Source organism: Poecilia reticulata, linkage group LG19, assembly GCF_000633615.1.
Source record: "Poecilia reticulata strain Guanapo linkage group LG19, Guppy_female_1.0+MT, whole genome shotgun sequence".
NCBI classification, from domain to species: domain Eukaryota; kingdom Metazoa; phylum Chordata; class Actinopteri; order Cyprinodontiformes; family Poeciliidae; genus Poecilia; species Poecilia reticulata.
In genome coordinates this window covers 25,474,488-25,491,766 of record NC_024349.1, presented here as the reverse complement: position 1 = coordinate 25,491,766, position 17,279 = coordinate 25,474,488, and the positions used below count along the sequence as shown (strand labels likewise).

General features: G+C 41.1%; 1 protein-coding gene across 15 annotated transcripts in view; it reads right to left on the bottom strand.

The window, feature by feature from the left end:
* cacna1g (calcium channel, voltage-dependent, T type, alpha 1G subunit) overlaps positions 1-17,279 on the bottom strand; it is a 301,230-nt gene that overhangs the window by 37,685 nt on the left and 246,266 nt on the right. For 9 of the 15 annotated variants that reach the window (XM_008437993.2, XM_008437987.2, XM_017310770.1 and 6 more), the window contains 5 exons: positions 9,400-9,526; positions 8,259-8,384; positions 7,278-7,367; positions 6,873-7,065; positions 4,476-4,526 (listed from right to left, as the gene is read on the bottom strand). In XM_008437993.2, coding sequence (XP_008436215.1) covers positions 4,476-4,526; positions 6,873-7,065; positions 7,278-7,367; positions 8,259-8,384; positions 9,400-9,526 — 587 coding nt within the window. Of the gene's footprint in view, positions 1-4,475; positions 4,527-6,851; positions 7,066-7,277; positions 7,368-8,258; positions 8,385-9,399; positions 9,527-17,279 lie in introns of all 15 variants that reach the window. The other 6 variants (XM_008437998.2, XM_017310772.1, XM_017310773.1 and 3 more) reach the window with 2 other exon arrangements.

Genomic DNA, 17,279 nt, shown 5'->3' with positions numbered 1-17,279 from the left:
GGTGAACAAAGATTGAAGATGACAAATAACAGCAGTGGAGACATTTCTACCACACTCTCAGTTTTCCCACTAATCTTCAAATGACAACTAAAAATATGAGACAGTAGTGAATTTAATACAGCGCTTTAATAACAGCAACCCTACACAATAAGGCTGCTTTTTGTTATGGTGTTTTTTTTTTTTCTTTTGACAGCCACTGAAATATTCATGGAGACATGTTTCAACATGAAACATTAATTCAAGATGTTGTCAGTGCATTGTCTCTTCCAACCACACACGTCAAGCTAAATAATTTACCTGTAAAGCACAAATTTCTTTAAAACCTTGAATGCTGAGTACGTTGTTTTTAATCTGCCACTACTCTACTTTGGATTTCGCCATCAGTTGATGGTCTCTTTCGTAGACAGTTTGACAAGCAAATCAGTTTCAACTGACAATTACACATGATGGGATATGATGGCAGTACGACAACTGAAGATGAAGTTTGTCTGTTTAAGGGAAAGGAGAACTTGACCTACTTCAACTAACACAAACCTAAAACGGTTGCTCTTACGCAGCGTTTAATTGCTGATAGCTTTTACTTTGTTTTGTCACATTTAACATTCCACTTAGTGCTGCTGCCTACACCTTGTGCCATCCACTGTTTGCATGCCTGGGCTGCTAATTTCAGAGGCGACATTGCTGAGGTATGTCACCGTCTCTCTCAGAGTTCCACGCTGATCTGAGGTTTTCTTGCCTCCGTACCAGCACCCACTCACCCTCCTCATTTATTCATCTTTTCCCCAAAGAACATCTGCTATTAATTACAGTGCGGCGACAGAGGAATAGAAGAAAGAAAGAGGGGCAATGAAAAACTTCCGCGAGATTCATCTCTGTTAGCTCTGACCCAGTTAGAGCGAGGGATCAGCATCGGCTGCCTTGCGTTTATCCTTATGTGCTCGACCTAATAGACGAAGTGACGTCGTTAATGGACTGTCAAGTTGTTTCGCACATACCTACGCTTACATTTTGGACTGGAGAGTGTGTATTTTAGTGGTGCTAGGGGGAACCAACAATTGACCAACTTGTTGCAGAGGTGCAGCAACTCAATGAGGCACATTATAATTGCTAAGAGTTGCCTTTGATTAATAATAAGTGGAGATAGATTAATTAATTTTATTCTCTTTATTTCAGTGCCATCATGCAGTGTTTCTTTTCTGCTTGGTCATTGTGTTTCATTTTCATCAAGTAAAGCACTTTGAACTGAAACATGCTGCACAAATAAAACTGATTAGCTGTAACTTGTCATGTTCTAGACACCAAATGGTCTAGCAGCTCTTAGGAAATATTACTCAGTTGCACTTTAAAAGACTATGAGAAAGTCTAAATGTAAAAAAAAATATATGCAAAAATTAGCAATGAGATAAGCAAAGACAAAGAGATCTAAAGTAAGATAAGATAAAATATGCTAAATTAAGCTAAACTAGTTAAGATAAGCAAATTGTCAGCCCCCGAGTGACCAAATATTCATTAGCCAAACTAATCAGACAGCTAAGTTTCACCTTTAGCTCTAGACATCTTAACCGTTTGTGTGACGTAAAGTGAGATTAGGTAATGTTTGCTTTGGGTCACTGCTGCCTTTCTTTAGTCACAGTTCCCATGTCTGTTTGTGTAATCCCTCGTTCCTCTGTGATGAATTCAAATAAATGCTCTTCCTACATCATCCTCACTCCTTTTGTTCTTCTCCTCCCTTCGGTGCTCCACAAACTGCTGCTCCAAGCACAGTGCGAACTAAAGATAAGAGTCCAGACCCAAAAAACACACTGCGTTCACAGCCAGGACACATGTGCACACACACACACACTCACTCACACATACACACGCACACACACTGAAGCGTTATTCTGGGAGTGCGGGTAACAGCTCGCACACAACGGGGTTGTGGTGGAGTCCAGACCCAAAACACAAACTCGCAAGTAACAGGCTGTGTGGGCGCTGTGTTTGGTGTGTCGTCTTGTGTCGTCACTTTTATAATTACACGTGGGTAAAAAAAAAAAGTGTTAGAATCTAGCAAAGCAGCTCTCCCCTGAGGCTAAATGTTGCGTTTAAGAATCAGATAGCTGCGGCGGTCTGCCTCTCAGACAGAAATCTAGACGGAGATGGAGCGAGGTTCAGAGGACGAGGCTGGCTGTTCCTGCATATTTTACGACCTGTTCTGCAGCCATCTGCTCTCTGACATGCTCACATACGCACGCAAACACACACACACACACACACACACACACACACACACGCGCATGCGCACACACACGCAAACATGTGCAGGCGTTTGAACTAGCGGTCAAATTTCCTTTCCAAGAATGTGTGCCTGCTTAGACACACACACACTCGTGCCCTCATAGACACAACGCCGTCGGCACGCTACCACAAGCCATTCATAACGCTGAGCTATTGATAGGATTGTTATTATTGGAGATACTTGTCTGTGGATTCCATCTATCATAGCAGTACCTTGAGCAGACTGCTATAGAAACGGGCTCTGATGCTGCTGCTAAGCACTGGTAGTGCTGAAGAAGACCAACCAGTGACTGTTGCAAAACGCTGCTCATGGGCAAAAATGTGAAGCATTAACACAGATAATAACTTTATCTGTCCACCTCGAGGTGATCATAATGAATTGATTTACATATACTGTATTTACAGTAGCTACTGACTACCTGGTTTAATTACTTGTACCGCTGCAAGGTTACTTCTTATAAAACTGTCACAGGTATCAATGTACAATTTACAGTTTTTTCAATGTTTTGTTGAATTAAAGTGTGACCAGTGAGTTACAGACTTCATAAAACTCATTGTCCTTTTACAGACCATCACATACGAAACATTGATTAGTATGCCTCCTGTAACTGATACTGTATAAGTACTTGATGATTAAGAAGTGAAGGAGAAATAAGTCAAGTTTAGGTAATTATCTTAGTTTATAAACCAAACTCAGACATTATTTTGCAAAAGGGGAAACTGGACTGAAATATTTTAGGCTAAATTAAGCTCAAACATATAATTAGCTAGCAACTGGCTCCTTCTTAGCAAGATATGAAGAAGGGAATAAGGAAGCTAATTAGCTTCCTTATAAACAGAGCTAAGATTGTTTAAAGATTAGCTTATGTAAGATTTAATTAGACATACAAAGTCATGCTAAAGGAAGCTAAATTATGATAAGATTAGATGAGCTAAGCTAAATGTAGCTTAAGAGAACATACAGAGTAGTGGGTAATAATGAAGTCAAATGAAAAAGTAACTGAGTTCAGTTACATCCAGCCATTCTACTTAAATAATAATAAATAACCAATATACAAATAGTTGTGTCATTCTTTTTTAGTTAAACTGGCCATTTAACTCCAGTTCACTGCACTGTTACTGTGAGTATCATAGTACTAATTGTTCCCTTTGCCTCCAATTTTCTGCTTAAAAGTCAACTTTTTTCCTCAATTTCAAAATCCAACATGGTTGCTGTGCATATAAAATTACAATAAAAAGTTCCTTTTTACTTCAAAATGTTTGTGAGATGTCAATGTTTGTTATATTCCCGTACAAGCCTCTAGTAATGAATATGTCTCATTACAGGTTGTGTGAAATTCTGAAAAGTATATGCTGGGTGACAAGTGATGACAGTTGTTGCCATCCTGAACAAAACAATAAGAAAATCCCAATCATTCATGCAACTGCAACACATTTAATTCAGAAGTAACATTGTTCTAAAAATCAGTTCATCTCAGAAGGAAAATGGATATTGATGAAAAACAACTGGCCACAGAAATGTATTGTATCGATTTCTAAAGTTGCGCACATTTGATAAGACATTTGCTTTGGGGCAATTGGTACTCAAATAAGGGAGCAATACACCAGAACCCTCAATGACTGAAATGCCATCAAAATCAAAAGCAAATAACTTACTTTAGAAAAAACATGGCCATGTTTCCTGACTGCAAGACGTGAGTGTACAAGTTCCCGTGCGGTACAAAATCATTGTTATTGTTTCTACACATCTTCTAAAGGAAGATCTCTCAAACTACATATTTAAAATATAAGAGGTCAATCAATTCTTAAGGTCAAAGTTCCTCTAGTTGTTTCTCATTACCAAACTCTCCCTGTCTCACCCCAGTCCATCTTAGGCTGAATCAAATTAGCTAAGGTCTTCGTTCGTTCGTTACGGTGGAGAAGCTGCGGTGCGGTGCTGTGGACAGTGGATGGATCGCAGGCAAGAGTGGAGCAGCTGTGAAAGACAAAGCCACGACAGAGAAAACAGGTAACAGTATGTCCAGCAGATTGAAGGCTGATGGGAGAGAGGCAGGGGGGCGGCGACGCAGGATGGGGCCCTACCTCCCGTGATCACTGAAATTAGAACCCTAGCCACCATGGTGGGTGGTCGTGGTCGGTGGCAGCAGGGGGGGTAAGGTGTTCAAGGGGACACATACAACATGCTGGAAACTCTGTACCTTTCAGTGTGCCGTCAGAGAGGGCCCAACTCACCCCCGGAACCAATAAATCTAGAGGAATGAGACCGTGTTAGTCAGAGGCTGAAGAAAGCAAGGAAGGAAGGATGGACTGAGTGTTCGAAACGAGAGAGAGAGGGAGAGAGCGAGAGAGAGTTAAAGAGAGAGAAAGAGGGAAAGAGGGATGGAGTAAGGTTAGAAGGAAGCGATGAAAGATTTTAGCTGGTTTATGTGCCTGTGTTAGGTCTTTCCAGTGATTCTGAGTCCAGTTCTTCTGATCAATGTTGTCAATTTGTTCCCAGAACTTTCACAAGGTGGAGGTCGTTTTCAGCTACCTACTGTATACCCAACGTCTTGTCGAGTTACCCCTGTAACTCTTCGACATCTGCAGGTAACCTTGGCTTTCTGTGGTGATACACTGCTAAGAAACCATCTTTCGGCACGGTTGTATGAGGGGAGGTGCAACGTTCATCTCAAAATCGGGCAAAGATATTCAAAAAGGAACAAACTGTAGATGTGAGAGAAGAAAAAAGAGATGCCCGTCCTTCCAACACAACGTTTGCGTATGTATTCTGTGTGTGAAAGGGGAGTTTTCTCAATTGGTCAGATACTCTTGTCAGACACCTTCTGTAAAAGGAAGATTAATTTTCCATCTGTATTTCTCAAGAACTTAGCTTATCATACAGGAGAGATCTATAAACTGTAAGCTCTAAGTAACTATTTGTGTCCACTGCTCCTTGTACCAAGTAATAAAAAAAGAAAGCGCCTTTAAAATATGAGGTAAGATACAGAGATGCACCGAGAGAAATTGGTCATAGTTAGCTTGGTAAGCCCTCAACTTCTCAAACTCTAAAATCGGATCTTTTTCCAGTCAGTGAAGCCATCTTATTAGGTTAGAACTAGACAGTCATGATAGTGCAAACAAAAACTTAAAATTGACCATTTTTGTTATGAGTGCAGTATTAAAGTAAGGTAAAAAAAAAAAAGTACCTAAAACACTTAAAAGAATAGACATGTCTGCTGTATCCACAATATCTGGTTTTTTGAAACAGTGAAAATCCATGAATATTTGAGTCCTTCACTAAATATGCTTATAACTCCCTAATTTGATCATTCACACAGCAAATATACTTTAATAGGCATTACTGCGCACATTGGAAATCATTTTAGCACAACCACAGGAGCTAATATCAACAGTGTTCCTAACTTTCGATCTTCAGAATATAGCCAATCAGCACCAAGGAAAATAAATGGTACTCCTGGATTGGCTGCTTTCAAAACGCCAGCCAGTAGCATGTCGAGTAGCATTGAATGTAATAATTTCAGCTTTTCATTCAAATATTTCAGATCTGCTCTATAAAAAAATAAAATCCCTGAATAGACGGGTTGTGGAGTTACGTTACTCAGAAAATAGTGTTGATTACTTTGACTAAATTACTTTGGACTGAAGTCCAAATCCTATCTCCCGATCAAAACGTAACAAAAAACACAATATAGAAAGTTGGCAGCAAAATTCTCTTCAGTGCATCTCTGATACAATACCATGAGTTCAGGCGCTTGATTCAAAACAAGGCTAAGGCTAGCATCAGCTAGCACCACATTTTTTAAAGGTGTAGGAAGCAGTGGAAAGGGCAAAAATCAAAACAGGCAGTTTGTTATGAACTCCTATACAGCCGCAGGGGAGGGGAAATGAGCTCTCAGCAATACAAATCTCCTCTGCAGTGATCCCACATCTCAGCTAAGGCGTAGCGTCCAGATTGTGGTTCAACCCTTGCCCCCTGCGGCTGTACTAAACCACATGCAGAAGAGAGGAAGGGAGGGGGGAGCTCACCTGATTTATTATCCAACAAGTCCCCCTCCCTCTAGCTCTGTGTATCTTCTACCATGCAAGCCCTGTATGTCAGCACCCACTGGGCATGCTTCAAAGGGCCATCCCAAGCACGACGTCTACGGTAGACCAGGCAAGGTAAGGGCAGTGGGAAAGGAATGATGGGGGAACTCCAGTGGTCAGCTGCTCTAACTCTGTAGACCCTCCAACTTTGGGAGCTTTTCTCAACAACCAACGTAACAAACCTGATGCTAGTATTGAAGGAGAGCAACCAAAGTCTGTGGTTAGGTCTGCAGAGGCAGAGCAGATGACCACTGGACTATATTGCAAACTATCCTGGGGGAGGGAGGATCTAAAGGAAAAGGGGAAGAGGATTGTCAATAGAAAGGGAAGGTTCTACCGCACAGTAGCAACTATGATTGGCGCTAGCTCACTAATTGCGTTCTTCTAGATTCGGCCAAACCAAATTAAAAAGCAAAAGGAAAGAAAAAAAAAAAAGGCTCAAGCTCAAATTCAAGCAGGACTCAGAAAGATGTGGAAAGACTACCGACCAGCCAGCTCCTTCTCCTTACTCCGTCTCTTTTTCTCCATTCGTTTCAGTCTCTTCTCCTCCCTGCGTTTGGCCTCCTCGGCCTCCTGGTGGCGCCGACACTTGTGGAAGTTCTCCACCACCACGCCCACGAACATGTTGAGCACAAAAAAGGCCACGATCAGGAGGAAGGAGATGAAGTAGAGCAGCATCCACGGGTTGTAGTTCATTATTGGCTGGAATACACAAGAAAAAGGGAATGATTTTAGTTTCCCAGAGGCTTCATGAAATAAAGACAAAGGTTACAATTACAGAATGGCTAATGAACATGAATACAAGGTGGTTTTTCCATGGTTATGAAAACTGTAGGTTCAAGATTGTTGTAGGAACTGGCAAAGGGTCAAACTAACGACAAGCATTAGTTCTGTCAACATCTTAAGATATTTACCTGTTGATCAACTCCTACAGCATCAAGGCCGTCATACATGATATCCACCCATCCGTCTTTTGAGGCCAGTACAAAAAGAGACATCAATGCCTGACAGAAAAGCAAAAGAGGGAATTTGTATTAAAAGTGCACAATCTTCTATTTTTTATTTTAGGTTTACAATGCCATCATCACATCTCAAAGTCAGTAAAGTCAACGCTAGATCAGGGGTCTTCAAATCAGACCTTGGGAGCCATTGTCCTGCAACTGCTAGACATGTCCCTAGCCTAACACACTGTAAACGATTGGCTGACTAACTTCCTCTGTATTCTGTCACGTTCTCCAGACTCCTGCTAATGACCTCACTATTAGACTCGAATGTGTTGAAGCAGAGACACATCTAAACGCTGCAGGACACCAGCAGCCCTCGAGGCCTGGAGTTGACAACCCATGCCCCAGACAGTACTGCCAGCTTGAAGGAGGTTTTGGGGTTCGTTGCCAATTCAATATGATGCTGAAAGAACTCAACCAAGGATTTTATTTGGGCTGAGGAATGGGCTTTTGTTTTGTTATTTAATGAAGGCCTAAAGAACTCACATTTGAGTAATACTTAAGAATACGTAGGAGTTCACAGTGACATCTTTGACAGTAGAAGCCCCTCAGTCAAACCAAGTCTACCAAACAAGTTTATTCAATGTTTGGAAATAGAACCCAATAATAACACTCAATTTCTTCTTTCCCTGATGGAAATTTCAGTTCACCAAAGTTCCTCTAGGTTTCCTACTGAAACCAAGTCAGTTAGAAGAACTTGTGCCACAGAATCAAACTACTGAATACATACAACAATAAGACTGGCTGAGCTAAGCTTCTTTCTGGGAGACCTCAAACAAAAAAGCAGAGTAACATTGTTATACAATAGAGTTGGTGGTAGACGTGGTCGGTTATAGGTGTCAGCATCGACCTGGTTTAAGGGTTACAGGTGATGGGTATGGGGTTTCCTACCTGCCCCAGGTTGTCAAAGTTGTACTTGTGCCGGACCCATTTGTAGTGGGCCCCCTCGCAGTCTGTCCTGTTGGTTATGTTCCTCACATCCTCCCCCTGACACACATAGAACTTCCCCTTGAAAAGCTATGGAGAAAAAACACAAAACATCCAGTAAAGCCACTTCACAACTGTTGGGTTCGGTTCCAGCGTTCAGCGGAAGGAAAGCCCTTTCAGAGAAGGATTGTTTTCACTGAGAAAATGCACACATAATTTGTCTCAGACTGTGACATCAATACTGGAAGGTGAGATTTTAATGGGATCTCTGGCCAGAGCATGGCCCAGCAAAGCTGTTCAGGTGACTGAGGTCGAGGCACTGTAACCTTGAAGTTGGCTTTTAATTTTAGGGTTTAAAGCAGGTGATATGTAGGAAAGCTTATACAAAATTAATCAACCGCTGCTTTGTAGAAATATTTGGCCAAATAAAATGCACATCTTTGGCTAGAAAGGCCTCAGAAATGAGGAGAGGATTCAGTATTCCTCATGGTGTCCTCACAGCCAGTAATGTTTCATGACTTTACTTGGACAGATGGTTTATGGTCATTAGCACACTGATGAAGGATAAACAGAAGCTCAAACTGCTCCAAAGGCACGGTCCCTATTGGTACGGAGAGATACTTGGCTTTGCACTCTTTACTCTGATCTAAGAGGTAATGCCCATGAATAAGGTATATTGAAGAGAACATATGTAGAAACTAGAATTTGTTGCATTTGCAAGAGAAAAAAGGACTCTCCTGTGATCCTGCAGGGATTCCCCCAGTGTATTATAATCCTGGCGGTCCACCAGGTTTTACTTGTGCCCCCGCCAGGCTAAGCATTGCTTATTTATTTAAGTTTTTTTCTTAAATGCTTGCATTTTTAAGGCTTTATAGTTGGTGTTCAGCTATGAATCGACCTGTATTTAAATAACACAATTATCATATGATATTTTCAAATTTCCTGTCAACTTCATATATTTTTTAAGTCAAAAACACGACGGAATGACTGCCCTAGCACCCAACCACAGGGCTTAGCAAGTTTTCTGGGGGAAACATTGATCCTGTATGATGTGATGTTGCTAACAGTGAGCAATGAAGCTTGTCGTAGCGCCCTTTCCTCTCACCTGGACTCCAAGGATGCCAAAGATAATGAAGAAGGCACAGCAGATGACAACGATGTTCCCGATCGGCTTGAGTGACGACATCAGTGTCTCCACCACCAGCTTCAGCCCTGGGGCTCTGCTGATCACGCTGGAGCACATAGGACAGGGTGTTAGTGATCCGCATGGGCCTCTGTGTTTGTGCAGCAAGCGGTTAGGTCACTACTGTACAGATGAGACCAGATGGAGAAGGGATGCCTGGAGCGCTCTCTCTCGCCCTCTCTCTCTCTCTCTCTCTCTCTCTCTCTCCACCTCCATATACTCTGAGCATTGCAAGAGGCTAAGATAAGACACACACATTGTTTTTTTTTAATTATTATTTCTTTAACGCAGTGCTTCACAAATAACTTTTTTTGATTTTCTTTCTTTCTGCTCTTSTCGTTCTTGCCATCTTTTCGGTTTCTGCAGTTGAGGAAACAGACACATCTAATTAAGCCAATGTACTGATGAGAATGTGCAATTAGTGCCAGCGAGGCACCAGGTGCTGCAGCTGAGCTCCAGATGAGCTTCCCAGCTAATCTGAAACCCAGAAGCACGTACAGTATATACAGTGCTGCATATACTTTGTCCCATGTTGTTACTTTACAACCATAAAAAAACGTCTTTTATTGGGATTTTACATGACAAATAAGGTATAGTTGTGAACTGGAAGAAAAATGATACATATGTCAACTTATTTACTATTATCATTATTATTCACTAGTAAAGTGAATAATAAGCCCCTTAATTAAAATCCAATGCAACATCTAGAAACTAACATTTTCGCCTGTTCTTCAGAAAAATGCTCCAGCTCAATCAGACTGTGCTTTAACTAGGCCATTCTAACGCAGGTTTTCTTCATGTATTGTGTTGTATTTTTTTCCACCCATCCTCCCAGGAACTTTGACCAGCATCCTTAACCATGCTGCAAAAAACAATCCGTCCACAAAGTGGCAGAACCGCCGTAGTGTTTTTGAATAAGGATGGTGTGCTCAGGGTAATGGGCAGTCAGTTTTCTGTTAACCTTTTGCATACAGAGCAAAAAAAAAGGAGTCCAGTTTTGATCTCGTTTCAGTAAAGTTTTCCTGTCAACAGATTGTCCCCCTTTGAGCTGAGAATCTCTCCAGCTCCTTCAGAGTTCACGCGAATCCGCCAGTAGAGCAGTTAATTTTTCATTAGCGCTTTAGGGTTTTTGCTAATTTTGAAAATACTTAGCACGTAGCTTCCCCCAAATTATTATTTTAATTTTTACCGGTAAATTCTAAATCTCTAATTTACTTGTCTGTGTTGTAAACTTTTAGTCGAGTTGGTCATCAGTGAGGAAGGTTTGATTGTCAACTTAACAATTCTTCTAGTAGCTACATGTTTATATCCGTGCTTTTATTTTGAAATGGGTGAAGACTGTTTATGCAGCAGTTACGCTTCTTCTCCTCAGGTTCTCCACCCACGATGCCGTTCTGCAAGCTGCACTCTGCTTTAGCATTGTATCAACATGGTTGAACGTAGCGCTTTAGCACTTTAGCATTAGCGTGGCATTAGTAATGATAGAGCTAAGGTTTAGCATTTAGTACTGTATATATGACTGTATATGTGACTGTATATGGAAACTTTCAAAGATATTAGACTGTTTTATGAACTCACCCGCTAAAAGGTAACAGATGGAAACTAGCTTAAGCTAAATCTGGTGCAAATCATCTTTTATTAATGTTTTTTGCACATTGTTTATTAGTTTAAATAAACTAACAAACTAAACTAAACTACATACACACCACACTTTTCAGACTTCTTTTTACAAAACTATTTGAAAACCTTTTTCTTTGTTCTCCTTTCACTTCCCAACTACTTTTAGTTTGTAAAAAAAGATCACTTCTGGCGCTAACAACAAAACGTCCAATGTTCTCCCGCAGAAGTTGGAGGAAACGTGACTCACAAGCAGGTGTGACCGAAGCAATACAACGCTGCACAGTGAGAGACGTCATTAGCGCGGTGATCTGCTCGGGCTTTGTTTCTCTCTCTCTCTCTTTCGCGAGCGCATACGGTTGAGGGAAGTCTGAGTCAACAGCGCAATCGGAAGAGACGCCAGATAATGAGGAGCGTTGTCTGACAGCGGCTGCCCTGATCAATACGCCTAATTCGAAAACACAGAGCTGAGCTGATCCTCGGTGTTTTTTTTTTGTGTGTGTTTTTTTTAAGAAATAAAAAAAAAAAATCTAAGGTGCAGGTGCGATGCTGTCTCTGATCCGTAGGGGGCAGCAGCGTTCAAGAACTGCACGTCTCATTTTTCAGGAGGTATTTTACCAAGGTGTCCATGAATACCCCGTGTTTCAGAGCGTATGTGTGTGTGCAATTAGCAATTATTGCATGAGGACATAAAACTCCTCATTCGTCTTTCTCCCTTCTTGCGTCATGCTCCACTTTCCTGCTTCAGTCTGAAAACAGTTAAGGAGGAAAAATGATGGAAGGACGAAGCACTTACTCCCAATCAGTATTCTCTGACAATACAGTACAAGCTGTACACAAACGGGCGAAGGATTCGCCTTTGTACGGGACATGAAAAGGATGAGCTAGAGATGCGTGAAGCCGCTTGGAGGGGGGGGAAAAAAAAAACAGAAAAGTTCTTTGCTTCCAATCTAAATATCTGCATAATTTCACAGCATGTCCCTGTTTTGTGTGCGGCACAGAGGAGGCAGAGAGGAGCGCACAGCGATGCTCGACACCTGCACACCCGCCTCCATCTGTGCCGCCGGGAAATTATTCAGGAAAGAAAAAGGAGGAGAGGGGTTTCAGGGGGAGGGGGGGACAACAAGTAGGGAAACGGGAGGCAGGGGTGTTCAAACAATGCGAACGCTGATTGAGTGATGCCGGGATGCAGAAAAAGAGATGAAAACAAGGAGAGGAGGAGGTTCAGCTTTTTATTATTGTGTTTTAGAAATTCCAAACTCGGTTTCTGGGCTTTGTTTTCTTTCTACAAATAGAAATCTGGGGGCTCTGTGTTCAGCCCCCATCAGCGACGCTTAGATGAAACGCATCTCGGCTGCCATTACGGCTGAAACTCCGCTTCGTCTTTACACGTCCAGAGGCTGGAAGTTTTGCCTGATCATCTTTACAAAGTCGCCCAAGCTTAGATTGGCTGGAACGCGTCTGCCAGCAGCAGTTTTAAAGTCCTGTCAGACGTTTTCAACTGGATTTGGGACTATTTCTAAAAACATTAATGTGATTTGATCTAAGACAGTCCAGCGGTATGACTAGGGTTGGTATGCTGCTGGAAAACGAACCTGAGTCCCAGTCTTAAGCCGTCTGCAGCTCATATTATGGAACCCCGCCTATTTTCAATTCAGTATTTGTGGATACACCTATTGGCAGACCCTTCTGTGGAATGTAACTTCATATTTTGCAGAAAATATGCCAAATTAGAGATATTTTCCAAGAACATATCTAAAATATTCAAAAGGAAAAGCAGCTGGGGAAGTTGAAACACCAAGGCTCAGTGCCACTTGACATGCCAATGCCTGGCGTCTGCAGAGCAGCCAACCCAGGAGCGTCATTTGCTGTTTGGCTGTTACCCCAAAGAGTGGAAAATAAGGAACACCTGCTGTTTGAACATAGCCAATAATGTGCCCTGCTGGTTTCCCTCTCAACGTAGTTTGCTTTGAGGCAAACAAGTTTGACATTGCTCTCATTTGAGCAGAGCAACTTCTTCCACCAAACGTAAATAGCTTATTTTCATGACTTTGCTTAAACAGTAACTTCCTTGCCACCTAGTTTGAAAGGCTAGTGAGTAGAACAGCTAATGTGTGTCCTGTCGTCAGCTTCTCCAAAGCTCCTCCAGAGTCACCATTGCCTGTTTCTCTGAGTAATGTTCTCCTTCACCATTCTGTCAGATAAAATGGAGAACTAAGTTTGCGTCACATCAGTTCCATTGTCAAATATTAGCTAGAACAGATGTTCAAAGCTAGCATACTGTTTTATACCCTAACATTATTTGCGTTTCTCCAGAACGTCCTCCCTAACCCATCTGCTGTGTTCCTTGGTCTCCACGATGCCGTTTGTTCACTAATGCTCAATAAAACCTCTGAAGCCTTYACAGATGTGAAAACGCCCAGAAATACGAATAGGTTTGATAAGCCAAGCTATAAAAAAAATCATGTTAATTACAACTGGATGAAAATCAGGGGTCAAGGAAGGCAACACAAGAGACAGCTAGCCCATTAGCTTCCCCATCGGAGGTCTCGAAAAAATCACATCATCAGCTGACGAATGAGCTCAAACCGAGGTTGCCGGCAGCGGAGATTTATCAACCTACACACCTAATGACGAGGGGTGACCTACTGACTACAACGCCCGAAGCCTGGAGTCAAGTGGGATAAGTGGACCCTCCACTGCGGGTAACGTGGCCGGGGGTCGGAAACGTGCTGTTAGGTGACACACGGTGGAATCGTAGACTACACCCTCAGCTCTAGTTGCGCGCCGGATGATAAACGACTCCGTAAGTGAGTGTGTGTGTTCTCGGTCATGCTCTGTTAAACAAAGCTGATGCATCATCCTGTCACATGTGCAGATGCTTTCGTACCCCGGCGGACCTCCTTTTCCAGCGAAAGCTGAAGGTGCCGCGAATATCTTGACTCCGAGGGAAAACAGCAACACGCTCATGGAGAAATGAGGCACTGATTCATCTGTGCATTTCATGTGCGGCACTCAGTGTTCGCACTGAATTTTCTCGCCACATGTTGCACAAAATGCAAAATGAGCCTTTATCCTTGGCTAAAAAAAAAAAAAATAAAATAATAATAATAATAATAATAATAATAATAATAATAATAAAAACACAGAGAGGTGTTTTCTACTTCCAAGCTTCCAGGGATTTTGTCTTGGGAGCATGTTAATGACGACGGGTGATTGATACATATTCCCATATCAGCATCAGCAGCGCAGCATCGCCAGAGGCAAAAACACAAACGAACGAGATCCAATTCAAACTCCCTTTGAAGAGCGAGGCAGACACAATCAAACTGCAGGAACAGGCTGATCCCGGTATTAATGCTGAGGCATTGTGGATGACTAATCTGCGTCTTAGCTAATGTGTTTTAATAGCTCTGAGGGAAACATTTTTCACTTGGTTGCTGCTTTATTGACTTTGAAGACAGTGAAATGCTCCAAAATGAGTGAACAACATCAAGGTTTAAAAATGATTTTTATTAAACATTGAGCTGAAATGATTTATCTGGTGCTATTGCTAATGCAGAAATGCTTTTAGCTGTGGATCAGCACAAAAAGATTATGGTTGGATACAAACAAACATTATTTATATCTGGGTATTAGAGATGGTTGGAGATGAGAGAACACCCTATGTGAACGTATACCTGGAATCCTGAAGGAGGCGGGTTAAAGTAGCAAAAGACAACCTGAATGAAGATGGCTGCTTCTCCTTCATCAAATTAAATAAGATTGGTGTCCAACGTTTGTGAAGCAAAAAGTTTTTGTTTGTGCTGCTACCATTTTAAATATGTTAAGAAATCTTTCCAGTGGTCAACCAGCCGGTCCACAGTTACAAAATCAAATGAAATGTGGTGTTAATCAACGGTGCTAAATTTTTGGTGGTTTGTGCAGCAATATATTTTTGTGTGTGGTGCTGTCATTTCTAAGGTAAAGGAAAAAAAAGTTTCCAGCGGTCACCAGAGATCAACTTTTCTGTCACTAAAAAAACGCAAGCAAAATTGATGTAAATTACTTGTGGTACGTTTGTGCAGCAAAACGTTTAGACAAGTGCAGTGCTAATCAACTGTGCTAAATGTTTGGAGGACTTTAACAATGGTGGCGCCCATGAATAAGTTACTCAAGCCCTTACTCCTGTTATTGACCAGACAGATGCTTTTAAAGTGGTTTTATTATTTTTGTGCTGGTCAGCTCGCCCACAGTAACTTGTGATAGTCTCTGCCTATGAGCTGCTGCAATGCGAATTAAACAACAATCACCACCTTAAAACGATTCGACTCTATTGCTTTATGATTGTTTTTACTTTACTTCTTTCGTCAACGCGCATTTTCCCGTCTCCGTCCCTCGCTTTCGCCTCGTCTCCCAAGCGTTTTCTCCCCTTTACTGTCATTTTGCATTTCCCTCACACCGAAGACATTACACTCTCCTTTCTCACCAGATAATATTTGCCTTACGCTCTGAATGTGCCCAATTTCTTCCTGTAATTGCTTTATATTCTTTAATCTGACTTTAAAACCTTCTCGGGGCTGACAGTAAGTCTGTGTCAGCCTTGCTGCCATCTAGGGATTAAATAAAGCGAGGCCAAGATTAACACAGTGAGGAGTCAGCAGAAGTTAAAAGTAAGGTGCCTCCTGTGAATATCCAGCTTGTTACATTTAGATCAGATTAAATCAATTAATCATTGATGCTACTTTAATATTTCACCTCCTCAAAGTGTTTCTTTAATTAAACTAAGTGCATTGTTGTACAAAAACATTGAGTTCTACTTTTGTTGAATGTTGTGTCATTTTTAATCACTTTATGCCATAAAGGAAGTTTGAAGAAGTCTCTAGATTCATTTTATAAGAGGATAATGACCCAAAACAGTTAGAAGGTTGGAGATGAGAATAAAAATTGTGTTCCTTACACAATTACCTGAATATCTGCTAAAAAAAACATTGCTCCTTTTCCGAAAGAACAGAAAATTCTGTGAAGTTAAAACCTTATTTCTAGGTAAAGATGCTTCTTCTCACTATTTGTTTTAGTTTGTTATACTTTGATAGTAGACCAGTAAAACCAGAACGCACACAGCAAGGCCTTCACAAGATTTCACTGGATACATCAACATTTCAGCATTTTTAATATCTTGAATTAAATCTAAGATCCCCCAAATAAATAAATATAGAGGATGCAAAATTCTGCTGTGTTGCAATCAAAATAGCATAAATAGTGACATTTCTGGGGTCTGTTTGTGGTTCTTAATCCCTGTAGCGCCCATCTTAAAATATTTATTTTCTACAAAATGCTCCTAGCTTCGTAGAAGAAGTGAACTAGTGGCGAAAACAAACGGTGCTAGCCAACTGGAGATAAATTTGTGTTTACTCATGATAGACGCAGAAATGCTAGCTAGCTAGCAAGAATGTATTAGCAGCTAGCTACCGGTAGCTGCAATCGCCTCGAGTCACAGAATGAACAAGTGGCTCAAACATTTCCTTGACAGAAAATTACATACAAGATTAAATAGCCCTGTCACAAGAAAATGTAACATTTGTGATTACTTACTTGAGGCTAACTTATTTAGCTTTTTATTAAATTAAGATATTTTACGGAGTCCATGATCACTGATGCCACACTCTAAAATGAGCAGCAAAAATGCTGTTAAAATCTCTTAATTCACAAAGTCAGGCTGTTTGTTTTTCAGGTCTACTCACCAACCTGAAGAAGAAATTGTCAGCACATAAAAAGCAGCTAACCAGGAAATATCTGAGCGCCCCAGTGCTTACAAATGATAGATTGGTTGGTGGATTTATTTTCAAACTTAGCAAATCAGTTCTTTTGTTTTTGAGTCTGTTCTTGTAAACCAAGGAATTCTGATGTACAACTGCATGTTGTTAGTTGGACTGTGTCATCAATAAATGCCTATTCATTGGTTTACACTGGAGTCTGTTTATTTGCTGTCCATAAATCATTGAAACGGTAAACAAAGGATTGACATTACTATAATTTTATATAGAATAGAATTTGATGACTTCATAAATACATGCAGCACTGGATGTAATGTATTTGAGGTAATCATCTAATTAAATCTTTTTTTTATTTACAACTACAGCAGAAATTACATAAAGCAGGGGTGTCAAACTCCAGTCCTCGAGGGCCGGTGTCCTGCAACTTTT